The sequence below is a fragment of the Danio rerio genome, chromosome 13, assembly GCF_052040795.2.
Source record: "Danio rerio strain M-AB ecotype USA chromosome 13, GRCz13ab, whole genome shotgun sequence".
Taxonomy (NCBI): domain Eukaryota; kingdom Metazoa; phylum Chordata; class Actinopteri; order Cypriniformes; family Danionidae; genus Danio; species Danio rerio.
Genome location: NC_141033.1, coordinates 34,711,741 through 34,732,900, shown reverse-complemented (window position 1 = coordinate 34,732,900; position 21,160 = coordinate 34,711,741). Strand labels below are relative to the sequence as shown.

Genomic DNA, 21,160 nt, shown 5'->3' with positions numbered 1-21,160 from the left:
ATTTGAGGTTTGACATTTTAGGCCAAATATTTTCAGCATAAATGACACAAAACCCCAGAAATGAGTAACATTTATCCCTGTTATCCCATATATGGGAATAAACTCCACAAAAGTGTGTGTGTGTGTGTGTGTGTGTGTGTGTGTGTGTGTGTGTGTGTGTGTGTGTGTGTGTGTGTGTGTGTGTGTGTGTGTGTGTGTGTGTGTGTGTGTGTGTGTGTGTGTGTGTGTGTGTGTTTTGATGGCCACATCTTGCAGGCTTTGCTTCCTCTTCCTCCAGTCTGAGGAAGCCATGGACTCGGGAGGCCTGTGTGTGTCCGTCTGTCTGTCAGTGTGTCCTCTCTCCATCCTGCTGGCCTGCACTTCACCCCATCCTGTACATATATGTGTGTGTCTTTGTGTGTGTGTGTCACCTGCTCCCGAGTGTTAAATGTGTCATCGCAGAGCCACTGTCTGTCACTCCAGCTGACCTCCTCCAACATCTCTCTAAATCATACATTTATTACAAATGTTCTCACTGCTTGTGCGAGTGTGTGTGTGTCCAGCTGATGCGTTCGCTATTGCAACACTGTGAGAGCAATGTTTAGATTTACAGGAATATGGTGGTGGTGTTATTGTTCGATTCGGTTGCGTCAGCGCTCACTCATGGAGTGTAAAATGTTTTGAAGTCAAAGCAATGGGGCAAGACTCTGTGTGTATTTGTGTATGTGTGTGTGTGTGTATGTGTGTTCCTGGCTCTCGTTCGGCAGAGGGTCAGTTGGAGATGCTGATGGACTGATGTGTTCCGGGCAGGCAGAAGAATGAAGGACGAAGCACACCTCCATCCTGTAACCTCTCTCTCTCTCTTCTCCTCATCCTTCTGTCTTTCTTTATAACCTTTAGCTGACTTGCTTTGAATAATGATCGCACTGAATTAAACAAATTGATGCCGCGGTTATCCATATCTGAATCATCAGAGTGTTTGTTTTAAAATATGATGAATATTTCTTTCAGAACTGACTCTTTTTATACTTCTATGGATAAATCAAGACTTTTCTGTAGCTTAAAGTTGCCTGAAGTGATTTGATAAGTTCAATTAAGGCTCAGTGTGATGTAATTTCAGCTGACATGAATATGATGATGAACATATTGAATAGCTCCTCCCCTTTTTAACAATTGCCTATAGTTTTCTTTATGTCATATTGAGTTGTTGAGCTAAAGCCTATCCAGCTTTCTCCAGATACAGCAATGTACAATTCGGATGGGTACTAGCATGTAATATGCTTTATGTTGTATGCTTTATGCATGTACTGTTATGCAGTTTGGTATCCCTGCAACTGGTGTTCCTTCCCTCATTGTTACATCTGTGGAGGAGTTCAGATCAACATTGTGTCACCTACAATTTGTTGTTTTCTTATTTATGGAAATATTTAGGCAAACCATCAGTACACTGTAAAAATCCTAACATTTTTAAGCTGAATCAAATTAACCTTATGAGTCCATTGAACTTATATTATGTTAAACTGATTTACAGAAGTTTGCGTAACATATAAAATGAAGTTAGAACGTGATTAACTTAGTTCAATGAGTTGCAATGACCTAAAAACATATGCTTTCAGGAATAATTGATCATATAATATTTTACAGTGTAGGAATGCTTGGTTACGTGTGGGTTAGTGACCGATTCCAGGCACATCATGTTGAGGGCAGGAGGTTTCAGATATTAGAGAGCATTTGATTGGTTAGAATAAATCATTGTTTTTTAATTGGTCAGTAATAAAAACATTGATCCATAATGGCAGAAGTGAGAAATGCATGTTTTGAATGCTTATATGAACCAAATGTGAATTTTGTCTCTGTTTTGGAACATTATCTCATAGAGTACACTCAGAAATAAAGGTATGGGAGCTGTCATTGGGGCAGTACCTTTTTAAAGGGTACATATTTGTATCTAAAAGGTTCATATTGGTACTTCACATGTACTTTTTAGGTACATTTGGGTACTACTTTGCACCTTTTAGTTACCACTATTTGGGTACAAATACTGTATGTATCTTTAAAAAAGGTACTGCCCCAGTAACAGCTCCTGTACCCAGTAACAGCTCTTTCTGTGAGTGCAGATTACTTTAAGATCAACATATTGATTCTTAAAAAAAAAAAAAAAAAAAAAAAACGTAAAATTTTATTTCACTTTAAGAGACCCACCTGTGAGTCCTGTTTAGATATAAAACATTGTTAACGTTTTTGTATTTATAGCATTTTATTATTATTATTATTTTATTTATTTATTTTTTTTTGGAAAAGGGGATTTTTAGGTAAAGGTTTACTGTTACAGTGGTTTTTGAGATTGCAGTGAACTTTAAAGTATATAATTATAAAGAAAAACACATTGACTTTTCCTTTCGAGGGATGATCTTTTTTCCTCAGGGTTAGCTATTTAGTTTCCAGTGCGCTGGATTTTAGATTACGGTTTTAATTCAGAGTGCTCTTTTTCTTTCCTTTTCACTTGCTTCCTGCTGACAGAAAGGTTGAATTTGAAGTCAGGATGTGTTCTCACTTAATGAAACATTTGCCCAGTGTGCCAAGCTTAAGGAACAGCTTTTTTAGTGTCCCTAACACTAAATCATTGTTTGGTATACAATTATATATTGAATACAATGTTAATACATTTTATTTTATTTTACAGTTATCGTTGATTAATTAATAATATGTTTTCCCAAAGCCGGTATTCTATTATAACAACTCTTAAAAAACAGATGATAATAATTATAATAATATAATAATAATTATAATAATTACAATAATAATAAAATATTTTCTATATTATATAAATTGTTTGCACTACTTTTGCAGAAATCTTATTCTTTTAGTGTAATGTTATTGTTTTTTTTTTATATATATTAATTTTTTTGTAATGATTTATACAATTATACTACTTTTCCTCATACTGTACAATGATTCTGAGAAGATTTCTCTGCCCATTGACCATTGCTTGCAAGCCAAGGGCGATGATGTCAGGGCAAAAGTAATCATGACTGTGCACGGAAACTCACATCATACACAAACCCACACACATGCTACACACTCACAAACACATACTTCCATTCCTGTGAACAAACCCAAGAGACCAGCTCTGGGTGTAGAGCAAGAACTGTATCACAGATGTTGTGAAAGTGTTTGGCACTTTGCTCGCCATAGCAGAGGCAATAAATCTGATGTTGTGGTCTGAATTTGGAATGGTGAGATTTAAAAGATTCTTCCCCATTTGTGCTTTTAAATTGTGCGTGGGTCCGAGAGTCCCTTGAGAAACACTGTTTCTGTAATGAGCCAATTCATCTGGGCCTGCAAGAATGACTGGCTCTGATGATCCTTTTCATAACCTCGTTCTTTGAAGCTTTCTGGTTCTAATTCTGAAGGTTAAAAATAGATCCGTCTGAGCCATCACCTTGTTTAGTTAGCATTTGCGAGGAGTCAAGGATCTGACACTCTTGATAATTCCTTCTCTGTCCAGAACAAGTCTTTTCAGCTCCCTAAACACCAGATTGAACCTCTGAAGTGAGTTTGTTTGCTCTGAATTCTATATGAATATGTGTACTTTCATGCTCTCTGATGGCTTTTTCAAGCTAGAGAGATTTAAAACCGAGAGATCAAATTAACGTCAGCAGATGTCAACTCCCAGGCCAACGTGAAGTCAATCAATGTCTTCACATCACCATCCTTATTTATTATCTATTCAGTCAAGTATGAAGCACATTGTTTATCCCTCCTTATTGTTTAACGTTGAATTAGTCTGTGAAGACAAATATCCTTTTTTTTCTGTCAGTTTTACTCTAGTATCGCTAAAACATGCTGAAAAGAATTATCCAGGATTGCCATTGACTACAACAACGATACGTTTGATACAGAAACGACTATTTATTTTCAAAAATAAGTTTAAGGAATCCAGTGATACATGTAAATAAACAATAATCAGATTAAAGTGCCAAATATCAGTTATACAAAAAAGGAATCTGTACAAAAGGAGGAATTACATGATTGAAGGTGTCTTTGGTGAGAAGAAATGTCTGCTCGACTGACTTTGGTCTGAGAGCTCTGGTGTGCTCCCTGTAACTGCATAGGAAGAATCTGCCTTCATCAACAACAATATCTATAAAAAATCACTGTTTACAAAAATAATCATTCGGAATGGAGCAGTGCAGACTAAAATCACAGATCTCGCTCTAGCTGTTCTCTTTGGTGTCGGCGCTGGTTTTGCTTATTTGGTCTTTTTCAAACAAATCAGTCAATTTGATTGTCTTAAATCCACGCTTCTGCTGAGTTCCATGACTTCCTATCCGGGTTCTCCATTCCTTTGTATCAGTCACACTTTAAGGCATCATGGCTGTAGGCTATGGAAGTTTGCCTTTTCAGGAAGCTCTTTGGTCAGGCCTAATCCATCTTTGGTGCGTTAAGCCGTACAGAGGTCCATGGCGCTTGCAAAGAGTCTCTGTGGCCTTGGAATGACAATGTTATTGGCTTGTGTCACTAGGTTTTATAGCGTCCCCACTGATGAAAGCAAATGCCTTTACTTTATCTTGGCTGGCTTGAGCTCCTTGACCTGCATGTGTAATGTTTTGTGGACGGCAAGAGTTCTGGACTGACAGAAACCCTTTCCGCACTCTTGGCATTTAAATGGCTTCTCTTTGGAATGGATGTACCTTTAGAGAACAAAAGAGAGAGCGAGAATAGTTGTGGTTTGTTAATGGATGTAGGCATGTTTACAACTTAAACAACACAGAGTTTTAAAGTCAACTGAGCACTTTTCTGGGATTAAATATCCTGCGCTTCAGTATGCTGCCAAAAATGCAAACTATCGAAGTGACTGTGATTTTAAATTGAAGCTAGTGCAATAGTCAGCTGCCTTGTCATGACAAATCTGCGGGCCTGTGAATGTTAATTAAATCACTAGCATGATGATTATCTAGTGAGGAAGAAAGCCAAGATCGTTACTGAAGAATTGACGGAGGCTGTTCAGCATGTCTCAACTAATTTAAATCACTCATTTTAAAAAGTCATAAATCACCAAAACAGGTGGGGATTGAGAAAAATAAAAGCTAATTTGTTTATCTGCATCGGCTGCTCTCTGAATGTATCTGTTATTTTTTAAACGGAAAGATGGGAGGGAATTGCCTAGTGCAGTAATGCATGATGAGGTCATAATTGGAACATGACCTGCAGGTAGTTAGCGGGTGGGCAGGAGTTTACGTTACTGTATGCCCTAATAGGCAGGTATGAGCAGGAATGTATTTCAATATCAGCTCGTAAATCATCTGATCATCTCATCCTTACCTGTGGTCTCTCAGGTGGTCCTGCCTCCTAAAGGCCTTATGACAGATATCACAAGTGTACGGCCGCTCGTCTGTGTGTGTGCGCTCGTGGATCAACAGGTTGTAAGACTTGGTGAAGTGTCGGCCGCAGAACTTGCACACAAACTCCTTTTTCGTCTTGGATGGGAGTCGTCCACGGCTGGGTTTTCTTTCTGGCGAGGAGAGCTTGGCCACATCCAGCAGGCAACCTAACGAGGGTGAGCGCACGTGCCCGTTGTTGGTGCTCAGATCTTCTGCCTTCAGGGCGTCGTCCTGTGTTGCGGCCGCTGCCAGGTTGGCAAAGTCAAAACGGGGTTTACTTTTGCTGGATGCTCCAGAACCAGGCCCGGAGGATTCCTGCTTGGCAGGTTGGACAAGATGGGGGAACAGTGGGATTGAGGGAAGAGGGAAGCGGGCATCCACCAGGCCAGGCAGTTTGGAAAAGGTGCAGCGTGGCAAAGTGAATGGGGGGTAACCCAGAGTCCACTGGTGCAGATGGACGGCATGCAAGGCACTGAAACTATAGATGCTGGGCATGTGGTCGGCAGGCAAATGCAGCCCGTTGGAGGTCTGAAGGAAAGAATAGTTCGCCAGCTGCAAAGAAGGGTGAAGAGGCACAGGTGCTGGGAGCGTCTTACTACCCATGACTAATTCCAGAAAGATTCTGTAGGAGACACAAACAGAGAGAACATTAGTAAACTCTTAAAAATAACCATTTCTGAGAAGTGGTCGGGAATTTATTGCAATTAAACAGAATAATCATTATGGGCTCCCCAGAAAACCTGTTTATATTTTTTTAAAAGCATAAACATTTTTTTTTCTTAATGTGAATTTATTTAATAACTTGAATTAAAAAAAAAAAACTCCTATTTTTGAATAATCTGAATACAGCAACTATGTTTGCACTTTCGACTACAGCCCTGTATTATGTGTTACTTGGAAACATTTTGTTTTAGGTCCTTACAGGCTGAAGGGACTTCCCTAAAAAGAATAAGAAACACACACACACACACACACACACACACTTACACAAACACAAATTTCAAAACATAAACTGCACTTGTCAAGCGAGACACCTTGTCTGACATATTGAAAGAGCACACTCCAACGTGAGCAAAAAGCAATGCTGAAGCCTGCCAGATGAGTGTGTGTGCGCATGTACATTTTGGCATAGGCGTCTTCTGCATGCCAAAAATATGCCTATGGCCATGAAGACGAAAGACAGCAGGTGACATACCTGCCTCAACTGTTTAATCAGGTTGGATGAGAACAGACACAAAGCACAATAACTCCTCTTTGTCTCATCAGGAGCTACAAGCATACACACACTCATACAAACAGGCTTGGTGTGTTTACAGTGTTACTCATATCGTCTGGAGGAATTGTTTTTTTTACACAGTTTAATAAGTACCATGTGAAATGTAACATTGTGTTGTGTTATATTACTGTTAATACAAAACGATACTAAAAGGATGCCAGATATGGTTTTAGTTATGATGGATGAGGTCAAAGAGTTTAAAAAATGTAGTCATATACTCTTACAATTAACAGTTCCATAAAGAATCTCTAACATTCAAGGAATATTTCTACTGAACAAAAAGGTTTTTTAAATGAAGATAAAATATTTTAAAATTGTTATTTAGGACACATTTTTTATTATTTCTAAAAATAACATTTTTTCTTGTGTAAATAAAACTTTAGAAATCTAATAAACCTTTTCACAATTCGTAAACACTTTGCAAAGTGTAAATGTTAATTCAGTGGACGCTTAAGGTTCTTCAAGGAACTATACCCATTTCAAAAAGACCTTTAATTTTTAAGAATGCATGCGTCATGTTTCTTATAGGATCAAATAAGTCAAATCGCTAGACCTTTGTTCAGTTAGATGACGCTTAATTTGTGTATTTCTGTCTTCAATATATTCAGGATGCGGAATGAGTCTGATATGTGGTAAATAAAAAGTGAAATAGCCCTAATTAGTCTTTCTGAAGCTCAAAGCTCCCCCGGGGATTTGGACGCTCTGATCATGGCGCAGAAGTAATTGACTTTTACTTACGGGGGTCATTAGAGGAGATCAGGACTCGCTCTCGAGAACAGGCTCGTACCCTTAACCCTTTGAAGTCCACATACCTTCAAAACGAGTGCCGGACGGGAATGTGTTACTTCGACTATCTGCTTAACCGTTGAATCTAACGCCGTTTGAAAGTTTTTGGGGAAAAGACCTTTCTGAATTGTGGGATTTCACAAGTGCTTGGACATTTTTCCGGGACATTGTTGGCTAATTAGTCGGATTTGCGCACTGTGTCTGGATAAATCTCACAGATTTTGTCCCCCACGTCAGGCACAATCAGTGTTGTGGGGCTAAAGACGTCTATCCCAGACAAGGTGGTGAAAGAGTCTCAAAAATCACACCACAATTTGCTGAGTTCAGGGTCGACTACCCCTCTCCACCTTGGGATATAGATCTCAATAACAGGATCCCCTCGAAACACTCTGAAATAATTTTGCCTTAAAATATTTATTAATATCAAAAAAATCTATACTGCCATTCCACATTAAAATAGATATTCCCATGCTTATGTAAAGTCAAAACACTCATCAGTGTGCAGATTTTGTGAGAAGCATTGCAAGTGTCTATCGTTTGCGCCCTCGTTGTGGCCTCTGTCAGCCAGTAAACTTTATCAATAACTGTGATGGCTCAGCTTTCATCAGTAGCACCATGACCGCGCCGAGATCACGAGTGTTTTATCTTTGGATAGGTGTGAATGTGCGCCTCTCGCGCGTGCAGAGATCAGAGAAATCACGACGTGTATTACAGGAATTAATCACGGTCTCGAGGTTCTTGCCTTAACGACGGGCCTTTGGTCAATCGTGCAACGATTATCAAGTAAGTGTATGTTTTCTTTTTTCCGCGCAGCCCCCTGAGAGGATGTGATCACTTAACCCTGGGGAGAGGGAAACACACCATTCATTAAGCACCGTCAAACAGTTGACTAAATATACAAATATTTTTAAGTACTGTGGAGAAGGCCTGGCAATTTATGTTTGTAGATTGATATAAAATGCATTTGCCTGTAGTAATTCCCAGGGAAGCGTATTGAAAATGTGATGTTTGAAAGGGAGAAATAATGAGGTCTGCTGATTGTGTCTGATTTAGAGTGATGCACTTTGTATAGTCAAATATATACTTTAGAATTTATTAGAAATATACATTTACATATAGCTAAGGGGAAAAATCCAAATATCGAATTTAAATGACCTTGTTTAATGCAGCATTGAAATACGTTACATTCTTTTCATTTTTCCCTCACAAAATGTAAAACAATAAAGTAGAACTAATAAATGCTTTAAAAGTCATCTCGGACAGTTGGCATTATAGGCATTGTAACAATTGATAAATTAAGCTAAATGTTTCTTATTAAAAGAAACGTTGGACATTTAAAATACGCTTTATATATATATATATATATATATATATATATATATATATATATATATATATATATATATATATATATATATATATTCATTTTCATTAATGAGAAACGACGTTTTGTTCCCTTAATTTATATTATTCGAAAAAAATATTAAATATGTCGCTACATTGTAGTATTTTCTTAAATATCAGAATAGATTTGGTTTTATTTTTATTTTGCTAAATCTTCAAAGCATATAATGTTTACAAACACCGGTTAAGAAGAATCGAAAAAAACGAATAAATGTTAATTTTAACAACGAGCATCACTGTAAAACTGTAGAGGACCATTCAAAGCACAGACGAACCAAGACTCCGAGATCACCGACCGCAGGGCCACGCATCGTTTCAAATAATATATAGCTTTTTAGAGGTGCATTTACAAATAGTTTTAACGAATTTGTTAAAGTTTTAAACGAAAAACACTGGATGACATTAAAACGGCTTTTCTGCTTTCCACAGACTAGATAAAAAAATCTCACACATACCAATTTTAGGTTTGCTGATTAACATACAAGAAGTAAAAAACAGATTATTTAATTTCTGAAACAAGTATTTTAATGTGTTAACATCAATTTTAAGAGCTGTGGATTTCGCATCCCACCTGTTGATGACTGACCCGTTCACCATCATCAAGACTCGCACATTAGTTACTTTCTTTCTTTATGCAATCCAGTTAACCTGATTCAACGACTGCTGCAAATATTTTTACCGACATACTTTTTTTTTTTACAAATTCTGCTGGTCATAATTCAGAAGCAATTTATCGCCTGACTTTAACGTTGCATTTTAGTTGTTCACGCCTACTGCAGGAAATACACAGACATGTCTTACATTAGAAGTGAAAGCTTGTCAAAAATATTCAATAAAAAGCAGTAAAACATTTACCAGTTCTTTGTGAAGCGAGACGATCCAAAATAAGAGGATTCAGATACAGTCACTTAGTCTTCCTGCGGCGTTTCAAAATTCAGTGCAAAACTCAGCGGATCGGAGAAATGTTCGTCTTCCTCAGCATGTTCTCGCAGCAGAGACACGGGAAAACCCTGAAGTTCGCACAGCTGTGGTCCAGCGGTTGTGCGCTGTGAGTATTTGGTTACTCGGGGTAGAAACTCTCTCTCTCTTTCACTCTCTTACTCTAGCTCTGTCTTGTGGTCCCAAAGTCAAACCGCCTCTTTATTGTAACCCAACCCGCGACGTCACGCAGGCAAACCCCCAGCATGCTGAAGTGAAGTTTCCTCCACTGGTACAGCAGCGCTCGACGCTAGAGGACCCAACACAGCCTGCATGTCAGACTACTGAGCTCCACTGTAACTTTTCAAACTTTTCTGTAGGCATTAAAGTTTGCAGAACGTCTACTTTGCACGCTGATTAGAAATATATCAAGAAGGCCAAACGAGAAAATATATAATAATAATAATAACAACAACAATAATAATAATAGTAATGTTAATCGCATTTTGCATTAAATTATGTTTAGCATTAAATAATGGGTTTCTTTACTATTTATACATTATTATTATTATTATTATTATTATTATTATTATTATTATTATTATTATTAATTATGCTGTTGTATGACACAAAACAATTAATTAAAAGTATTACTATAGCAAAATAACATAAATGCATTGGATTAAAATATTCTCGTCTTTAGCTCTGCGATGAACATGAAGCAGAAAGTCGGAGAATTTTTGTTTAAAACGAGCTTCTGTGCGAGGTGGAGGCAGCAACAAATCAAGCCTCGCTTTGTATTAATTAAGGTAAATATACAACTGTCACCTTTAACTTGGGCTCTCCGCAAGAAAGAAATGAGAGACTAGTTTTTAACGTCCCAAAACCATTAGTCAATTTGTCACCCCGACCCCAGTGAAGACAGATTAAGAGCACGGGCTTCATTTTCGCCACGGAGGAAAGGTGAATTCGAGAAGTTTGAGCATTTCTCTTTGATACAAACTGAAAGGGGGTGGAAATTCTTGCTATAAACTTTTCCTCTTGGGGTCAAACACACCTAGGCTAGTGTAAACTGTGAAGGTGAAAAATTCACGTAATCTCACAGTTGTGTATATAAGAGAGAAAGAAAAGTGAGTACAATTTAAAATGAAAATAAAAAAGACAAACGATCAAATTGGCATGCGTTATTTGGTTTCAACAAGTAGTTTTACATGTACGGAGTAAATGTATACCCTTTAAGACAAAAAAAAAATATATATATATATATATATATATATATATATATATATATATATATATATATATATATATATATATATATATATACACACACACACACACACACTCACACATCTGTTTTGAAAACAAAGAATAGGCTTCATGTTCAGTGGTTCTTTTTTAACTTGGGAAATCTGCTGTGACGTCACACCAATAAATTGCTATGAGATGCAAAATGCAGGTTCCTTCGTGAGAGACGCAGGGACACTTTCTGAGGGTTAGGACGCGGGTGCGCCTCTGTTACTCGCTCAAAACGCGCCACCTGGTGGCAAGAGGGCGTAAAATGTTAATATATTGCTACTGCAGAAGCGTTCAACTCTACTCCTGGAGAAATACTTTTGTGCAGAATTCAGCACAAGTCATGTTTTCATATAGGCTAACTTAGTACCCGTCATTTTTAAGTGAGCCATACCTTTTGTTTAGCTGGTTCAGTGTGTGTTTGCTACAAGCTGTAGGCTATGTACATTTGGCAGCCCTGATATTCTGATTCATTCTTTTGACGCGTGTTTAAAAAGTCTGATGAGTGAAAAAACTACTGTAGGCTAAGTACAAATTCAGACCATAAGGCTCTGTAATGAGAGTGTGTATTCAAGTGTGAGATGTTTGGAGGGTTTTGTTTTAAACTCAGATGTTTGATTAGAAGTCTCATACGAGGGATGGAATTGTTACTTTTTATCTGATTTCAAACACATAAACTATCGTTTTACCGATCATCTACGTAGAGACAGTAAAGTGCTGAGTGCAAGGGCCCGTGCAGTTTATTCCGGCTGAATTTGCTCTGTTGATTTTATGAGAAAATTCTGGCTGTCTGTGAGTCCATGTTGCATCACTGAGCACAGAGCAATATCCCTGACCTCAGGAAATTAATCAGCAAACCCTGCCACAGAAGCCGTGCGCCCACTCCTCGGCTGCATATAATAAAAAACAGCAGCGAGACATCATTTACATTTTTGGAGGGAAAAAGAAAACAAACTGTAAAGAATAGATTTGGTGCGAGCGCGAGTTGCGCATGTTTGAAGCGCGACTCACACACACAATGCGCTCTGCACATGCACACGAACGCACACGCGGCTGCCTGGAGATAAAAAGAACTGTTTACAGCTCACTTACATATTTCATCACGTCTATTTACATCACTTTCGCTAATCTAAACACTTCAGCCACTGAAAGTTTAACATTTCAAAGTCTGTGAAGTCAGAGAGCTGCTCTCAAATTCTGAACTACTGACGGCTGTCTAAATACAGGCCCCTGCCTGCGTCCATCACGCTTTTTAAGAGCCCGATATGCACGTCACGTTAATATATTTTTCTAAGACAAACTTAAATTGTGCTACAAGTTAAAACAGCATGGATGTCACAATTTCCATTTAAGTTCTACACAATGTTTTACTAAAGATTAATCCGCCAATCTCATGTATAAAACATAAAACTAATTTCTTCAACTTTGCACTCTATACCGCCATCTGTGGTTGAATAAAAAATAGCATTTTATTTACGGAGTAATATCGATTTTATGGGCGACGCTGTAGCGCAGTGGTTAGTGCTGTTGCCTCACAGCAAGAAGGTCACTGGTTTGAGTCTGGGTAATTTGGCATTTCTGTGTAGAGTTTGCATGTTCTCCCCACGGTCATGTAGCACTCCTCTGGGTGCTTCGGTTTCTGCCACAAGTCCAAAGACATGTGCTACAGGTGGATTGGGAAGGCTAAATTGTCCGTAGTGTATGAGTGTGTGGTTGTTTTTCCAGGGATGGGTTGCAGTTGGAAGGGCATCTGCTGTGTAAAACATATGTTGGATAAGTTGGTGGTTCATTCCGCTGTGGCAAACCCAGATTAATAAAGCGACTAAGCCAAAAAGAAAATGAATGAATGAATATTGCTTTTATGTCATATGTGAGTCGGGTTTGGCACTTTTGCTGATGAATTCTGTAGTTTGCAAATTTTATGGTTGCCTAAACCATGATTTACCAGGAGGTTTGGGGGGATTGCCCCCCTTTAATTAACACTTGTTCCCCCCTGAAAGAGATGAAAACAAGATGTATGGGTGGTCAGCTCTTTAATACTGAAAAAATAGTTCGCTTTGAACTGTATCTTAAATAGTAATGTTAATAATTAAAACAATAGATAATATAAATATACATTTGTCCATCCCTATTATGGTTCATACCAATGTGAATGCGAGAAAGAAAATTCATTCAACAGTTTGAAACAGCAGATTTGTATAGTTTGTATAGTTTGACCTACAGTAACCACTGAAATATCAGAGGATACTGCAGGTCACAATGCACTAAATATCCCTCAAAACACTGAAAGCATAAATATGTTTTATTAATAAATTAGATGTATTTTAAAATACAGTATACATAAATGACTGAAGGATGTGTTACACAAACTAACACTACCAAAACATGTGAACTCCTGATGGTTAATGTTTGCACACTGGCTTGAACTTCACATTGTAGAAGTTTGTTACAATGTATCAGAGTGCATGTATAGCAGGTGTTTATTGCAATGTATCAGATTCAACTTCTCTTAAAATACATCCAGTGTCAGGTGTTTGTCACAATGTATCTACTCCCGTGACAATACAAAGATTTTTCAACAAATTGTCTAACTAAGTAAGGTTATGTGTTCATGTGGTCTGTGTGTTCTTTTGTTTGGCATGGGGTCTACCATTTTTACTTTGAAATTTGGATGTTTTCTGTATTTCTTTATTTTTTTTTCAGTAAATGATTTTTTCAGTAGCCTAGTTTCTGGCTGCAGACCTGCACATGCAAGCTGAGACACACAGTTGTACATATTTAAAGTATACAATTTAAAACTGGAACAACTAACTTTTAATCAACGGATTATAGTAGCATATCTTGTATTTGCTATTTATGTGCATGATGTTGCACTAATAGTATTTTATTGCAAAATTTTACCCGACAGCTCAGAATATAAGCATAGAGGTAATTAGGCTTACTTTAAATCAGTTCAGTTCAAAGTATGAATCTGTAGGCCTACACACTTATTTAAATGCACTATCTCTGTAACCAATCTGCAGTCAACTTAGACAGTGCCACTTAAAGTATGTGTTTTTTTTAAATAGTAAATAGTCAATTGCTTTGTCTTTTATAGTTATTTTCCGTGCTTTTTGTCAATAGCAAGCAAAAAAAGAAATAAATATGAACCCAAATATAAATGATCTAAATGTACTTATAAAGTAACAGACCTTAAATAAATAATAACATTTGTATTTGTTTAACTGTGCTAAGATTATTCATTCATTCATTCATTCATTCATTCATTTTCCTTTTCGGCTTAGTCCCTTTATTAATCCAGGGTCGCCACAACGGAATGAACCGCCAACTTATCCAGCACATGTTTTACGCAGCAGATGCCCTTCCAGCTGCAACCCATCTCTGGGAAACATCCATACACACCCATTCGCACACATACACTAAGGACAATTTAGCCTACCCAATTCACCTGTACCGAATGTCTTTAAACTGTGGGGGAAACCAGAGCAAAACGGAGAAAACCCACACAAATGCAGGGAGAACATGCAAACTCCACACAGAAACGCCAACTGACCCAGCCGAGGCTCGAACCAGCGACCTTCTTGCTATGAGGCGACAGCACTACATACTGCACCACTGCATCTACCTGCTAAGATTGCCTTGCCTTAATATATAATCATTTCAGTAATGCTTTTCCTTCTACCCCAGTCACAAATCTTCTGTAAATTTCTATGGTGCCACTTTAACATTTGGATTTACAGTTAACTGTGCTCAGATTACTTTGTCTTTATAGTAATTTCTAGTGTCATTGTCTTTCAGTAATTCAGTATTTTTACCAGGCGTGCTTGCATGCCAAAAGTAAGATACGAATCTGAACACAAATTATGTAAATATACTACCTCAGTAACGAAACTTAGTGCCACTTTAAAATGTTTTATATATATTTAGCTGCAAGTCTGACTATTTTGTCCTTTATAATAGTTTCCAGTGTGTTTTTTTTTCATTAATGCTTTTACCAGACTCCCTAGAATGCAAAAAATTAGGAAGAAGCCTTTGCATTTGCTTATAATAAAAGCAATCACAGCTGTTCATATATTAGAAAAAGCGAGCCGGAGAGATGTATAGGGCTGGGTTGTGAGTCAGCTGGATGGAATGGGGCTTGGTGCTTCTCAGGGAGGTAATCCAGCACGGCTTTACATTCAAACTGAAACCGCAAAGCCATAACGATGCCCCTTTAGGTCACTTATTCCCTCTACAAAAACAACAGGCTTTTAATGGCTAATGAAGAACAGAGGTGTAGCTTCTCTGAACCTCTCGTGGTTACGTGAAACTGCTGTGTTTTGAGCTCAGATGGCTTTGGAGGTGATTGAGATAATTGAAAGAGTTTAGAGGTGCTTCTAATACTTTATGGGTAAAAGGCTGTGTTTAGACTTAGGAAGGATCATCTTTTGACAGACCTCTCGGTGACACACGCCGGATGGTATTTATGGAGGAAATGATTATGCGTTTATAGGAAGCGTTACAGCTGCTGCTGATGATGATGTTTGCAATGAATATGCACAGGTTTAGTGCGCAAATCCTAGATGAATACGGATCAGATGTTTGTTAATGGACTTACGCTGTGTAAAGTCCACGCGCTCTTTAAGAACACGTCAACCACTTCCCTGAAGGGGGTGTGAACAGAAGGCACTTGGTTTGACCCGTTTCGACAGTATCTGCGTTTACTAAGTCTTCACTAAATAATTACAAACATACACCCTGTGGTCGAATTTATGAGCCCTATGCTCTTATCCTAATCCCGTCCTATTGAGTTTCATACCACTGAGTGAAAGCCAACATTAGAACATCGATTAAGCATGAACAAAGTCATGGAGTGTTTTAATGTGATTATGTTGCGTAATGTCTTTAGCCTCATTTCCACAGAAGGAGTTGTTTGACTGGACTTAAATACCAGAAGAAAATGCAGTTATTTTGGTCCTGCAACCTCACATTTTATGGAATCTGGTTTAATAGAATGTGTTTCAAGTCTTTTTATGTTGACGAATGTTAACCAAGAATTTTCAGTTTGAGACACTAATTGCATGCATAACATGGGTCTAAAGTGACCCGACAAAGTTTATTTTTTCTGTATCTTTGCAAGATTTAAACTTCATCCCTTAGTATTCCAGGAACTCTTCGATAAACTTGTTTTTCATCAGCACAAAATCTTGTATTGTTCTTTCTTTTTTCTGTTTTTTAATAAAAATAATTTTTCTGTCTTTACCATTTTAATGCACAACATGGGTCTAAAATGACCCCCTTTTTTTTGCATAATCTTTAAATTTAATGCTTTTAGTTGTATGCAATTACAGGTTTTTATAAAATATCTTGTTTTAAACTCACACAAATACGTATGTTTATTCCAGCTTTTGTATTTATACATACATTTAAAACATGATGCATGTAGGAGCCTTTGCTGTTTCATATTTGTTGCAAAAAAGGACGTTTCACAACTCAACATGGCTGATTTCTTCTATTTGATGCTTGTAAGTATAAAAAATGGTTTTATGTATATACATGGCTGTAGATGTGCTGCCGGATGAGATAGATGAGGGAATTTTTAGTTCTGATTCCCAGTCTGAAGTATCTGAGACTGATTATCTGGACTGTGCCACATGGGTTAATCTATAGTTGCTGGACTGAGTAGACAAATAACAAGGGGTGTTACGGGAGCGAGCATCACCCTACTTAGGGTAGAGTAAGAAGCCACAAGGATCTGGTTACATATAGAGGCACTTGAAGATTTCACTCTGCAAAAGCTGCAGGCACTCATGTGCAGTGTTGGGGGTAACATGCTATAATTAAGGTGCATTATGTAATAATATTTTTTAAAGTAACAAGTAATATGTCACATTATTAGTTTTTATTTTACCTTGCTTAATTGGCTTTTACTAAATAAATTGCAGAATAAAAATGAATAGAGATGTGAACCTACACTGGTTTGGTTTGGTTACAATTATCATGCCATCGATTTGGTTCAATTTGATATCTCGGTGGATCACGGTGCATTGACAATGCTTTCCATACACAATTAGATTTTACTTCACAGCACAACAATTCTTGCATTAAAATGTATAAATATATTTATTTCTATATATTATTTGTAATACCATTTTGTCCTTTAATACAGTCAGATATATGAACTGTGCCTTTTAAAACTCAAGTACATGCACAGAACAGCATGAGCATTTACAGCAAATAAACAAATGTAAATATTCCGCTCGCTTTCTGGGTGTTTTCGAGTGAGATCTTACACCCCTATTGGTCATGCGCTCAACAAAAAGGGCTGCGATCAATTAATTTTGACACCCCTGAAAATTACCTTACGTTGATTTACTTACTAAACGAGAGAGTGTGCTGTGAGGAAATAGACAGTCAACTTGTACTCATCATTATTAAGTTTCTTTTTTTCACAGCAGATGAGTCAGTGTATTGTTCTAGTAACTAAATAATTCAGGATATTGTCTTATTTTGAGTCAGAATGGGTATTCGGTATTTTAGTACTTACTGAAGGTGCAAACCGTTTCACGACAACTCAATTTAAGTTTAATTTAATCAAATGGTTCAACCAGTTCACTTAAATGATTTCTGGTTAAAACAAATGATTCGGTAACACTTTATTTTGATAGTACATTTGGGTATTAGTAAATTGTCTGCTTAATATCTGTTGCTGCTGCTAAACAGACATTTAACTGACTATAAGAAACTTAGCAAGTATTTCAACTTACACTAACCCTAGCCCCAACCCTAACCCCAACCTAACAGTCTACTTATTATCTATTGAGAATTAATTTGCACATTGATACAATGTAACTTCATCAGAATAAAGTGTGACCAACGATTCATTCGTGAATAGCCAGTCATCACTACAGACAGTCAGAAACAGAAACAATGGCAGGCCGGAGACTTATATTTTTGCAATGGATTCTTGTTATTTTAAACTCATTGAAGAAAAGAAGTAGATTGTTGTTAAGTGTAGATTATGTGTAAGTAAAACTCTTGACAACAGCAAGAAACACGACATCGAAAAAATGCAGGCTAAGCACTAGACCTGAACCCCACATTCAACTATGGTTAACATCAGTTCACATTCTCCAGGTAAAACAATTAATTTGACTAAACTTAAATAAAGGTTCTTGCTTTTATTGGTGAGAAGATGCAGCCACTCTCTAATGTTACTGTAGAAGCGACTACAATTTGTAATAAAGTAAGATTTTTTCTTTTTTTAGAAGCGATTTACACATTTGTTGCAATTTACAGCAATCTATTCAATGTATAAAGCTTAAAGATTTATTTTAATTTGGAGATTTTTTTATCATCTTACTGTTTATTTTGTTTAAACATTTTAAGGTTTAAAATCTGTTTTTGCCTTTATAAATTATTTCATGTTAGTACTCTTAGGATTTATTGCAATCTTCATCTCAGTGGACAGTAAATTTACTTCACTAATAACACAAAACATTCGAAAGTAGCAAACACATTACTTTACATGCTTTCATTAATCTGTATATATACAGCATGCATAGTACCGTTCTGGGCTTTAGAAAGTTCTTAAAATTTTATTTTATCCTACATTTTTTAAAACGAAAATGAAAGTATTGGTTATATAGGTGGTTGTTAAATGCAGAGTTTCTCTATAAAAAAAAGGTGAAAAAACACCTGCAAGTTCTGAAAGAGATCAAACCTCCACCAGGTAAGCAAAAGTAACTCAAAAGTAATATAACACATTACTTTCTATAAAATGGAACTAAGTAAGGCAGATAGTTACTTTTTTGGGGGGAGTAACTGAATATTGTAATGCACTACTTTCAAAAGTAATTTTCCCCAACGCTGCTCATGTATGACTAGTTTTGTTTTTGAGTATTGCTTTACAGAAATTGGTTTTATTGACATTATTGAATGTTCCAGATTTATGTAAGAAACCAAAAAGTGGAAATGTTAGAGTGCTTTCCTCAAAATTGGCTTACATTGTGTTTTTTTTTCTTCTTTTTCTCCTGCTATGGATGTCAAAATGGCTACCGCTAACATTCTTGTAAACATTTTCATTTGTTATCAACTGAAAAAAGAAACTCGCAAATGTTTAAAATCACTTGAGGGTCAGTAAACGCTATCCTTTTAGTTTTTCATGCTTTACAGTAAGTTTAAAACTAATGGATGAATGTAATGGTGCTGTGTAATTTCTACATGAGGGTATTTGTCATGGTGACCAAAGCAAAGAACCTATTTGGGTTTTTCTCCAAGCCGGTTGAATTATTCCCCTATACTCAACAAGTCTGTTCTTCATTTCTGCTGTAGTATGTCAACATCCCTGTCTCACTTGCTTTCTATTTCACCCTCTATCTGTACTGACCATGTAAAGAACAGGAAAAACATTGGTTGGATCATTTGACCTTTTCAAAAAATATCCGCAGGACTTCATGAAAACAAATTCTCTTCGACTGAGGTCTCCTTCCCTTATGTCCAGCCTGAAAGAGTGTGAGAGAGGGAGGGATAACGAGAGCGAGTGAGAGAGGGAACTCGAAGGATAGATGTGTAACACCCCTCAGTCGCTCTTCTGACCCCTGTATGGCCAGTGATAAATGTTTTTATCACGGCTGAGCAGAAGTGTCAGCACGGGTCAAGCTCTGTGTGAGCTGAGGGAATGTTCTGCGCCAGAGAACGAGTATGGCTGAATGCAAAACATTTCAATAAAGCCATAAAATAACAGTGTTATCAGATCTTAGGCAAACCAGAGGGGAGGAACGAAGCAGCGCTTTGATAAATTAAACAGCTGATGCTTTCAACGAAACACTTCCAGTCTCAGATTTATGCAAATGATCTTCATAAATGTTTCGTAAAACGTCACATTTCAGAGGCGCATACTTTTGGCCCACATTCAGGCACACAAATCAGGTTTAATCATAATGATCCAAATGTGTGCAGCTTTGATTTGAGGCAGAAAGCATGTTGTATCTTAAAACGTTACATATATGCATTTTTTGATTGACTTTAGAGGTTCACTGCACTGTAAAGCCCAACAGTCAACTTTATCAAGTGTAGTTAACTCAAAATTCAAAACTACTCATTTGAAAAGAGTTTGAAGGTCATGATTTAGTAAATACCTCTATTCTTCAACCCAAATGGATTAGGTTCACAATACTCATTAAGATTAGTTTTTGAACTTACAGTAAATGGTTTGTTGCAATCGGTTTCCTCAAATAGTTTGTTACCTTAACTTTTTGGGGTTAACAGTGTGTAGAAAAGTTGACTCAACTTGAAATTTTAAGGCAACGAACTTCAGGACATTTTTTAGTTTAGTTTACAAGTGAAGTAATTGGGTTAAAAGTTGAGTCAACTCATTTAAAAAAAGGCAAAAAAAAGTTGCCTTACAATTTTGAGTTAAGTCATCTTTTCTTCTTCTTTTTTTTTTTTTACAGTATGTGAACTAGACTTCATTCACTGTCATCTGTACAGCTTCTAAATCTCTGTTGACACAGAAGACAATAACTACTCATTGTGGTTTGTTGAAAGTGCTATAGAAATAAAGTGAGTTGAGTTGAGCTGAGTATAATGATTATGGCAAAAAATCATACAATTTTTTTCAACTGCACAACTAGCAATTCAGGGGGAAAATATTGTGGAATTGCTTTTTGAAAAGAAAATAATCCCAGCTGATGAACAATAAAATATTGAAACACAATAAGAATGTACAGAAATAAAGATACATGAGCTGTCACTGGGGTGCTACCTTTTCAAAAGGTATGCATTTATACTTAAAGGGTCCATATTGGTGCCTCAAAAGTATATATTAGTACCTAAAAAATTTAACGTTTGTACTTTTTAGGTACTGATATGTACCCTTGAGGTATAAATATGGAACTTTTAGATACAAATTTGTACCTTTTGATTTTAAAGAGGATGAACATTTAAAGGGGATAAATACTATGCAAAGTTGGATTCATTGTTTAATTGCACCGAAAGCCTTCATGTAAACACCTAATAGAGCTTAGATTTCAGTAAGTTTGAAAGGGGTATTGTGGAAGGTGACTCTATACTTCACATGATAAGACGTTAAACCGAGGTCATGAAAAATCCCAGCAAAAGAGTAGGGGATAACCCT

The 21,160-nt window shown here is 36.9% G+C and overlaps 1 protein-coding gene and 1 long non-coding RNA gene across 17 annotated transcripts in view; one reads left to right on the top strand and one right to left on the bottom strand.

The window, feature by feature from the left end:
- The window catches only part of LOC147834235 (uncharacterized), a 385,840-nt gene that overhangs the window by 300,971 nt on the left and 63,709 nt on the right, over positions 1 to 21,160 (top strand). For 2 of the 16 annotated variants that reach the window (XR_015506162.1, XR_015506139.1), the window contains one exon: positions 256 to 938. The exons of 13 other annotated variants lie outside the window; for them this stretch is intronic. This is a non-coding gene — a long non-coding RNA (uncharacterized LOC147834235). Of the gene's footprint in view, positions 1 to 255; positions 939 to 14,344; positions 16,224 to 21,160 lie in introns of those variants that run through there. One more of the 16 variants, XR_015506140.1, reaches the window with a different exon arrangement.
- On the bottom strand, positions 3,877 to 9,944 carry osr1 (odd-skipped related transcription factor 1). The gene is given in 3 exon segments (NM_001006079.1): positions 3,877 to 4,673; positions 5,305 to 5,985; positions 9,685 to 9,944. Coding segments are annotated over 2 exon segments (795 nt in total). The 5' UTR covers positions 5,967 to 5,985; positions 9,685 to 9,944; the 3' UTR covers positions 3,877 to 4,540.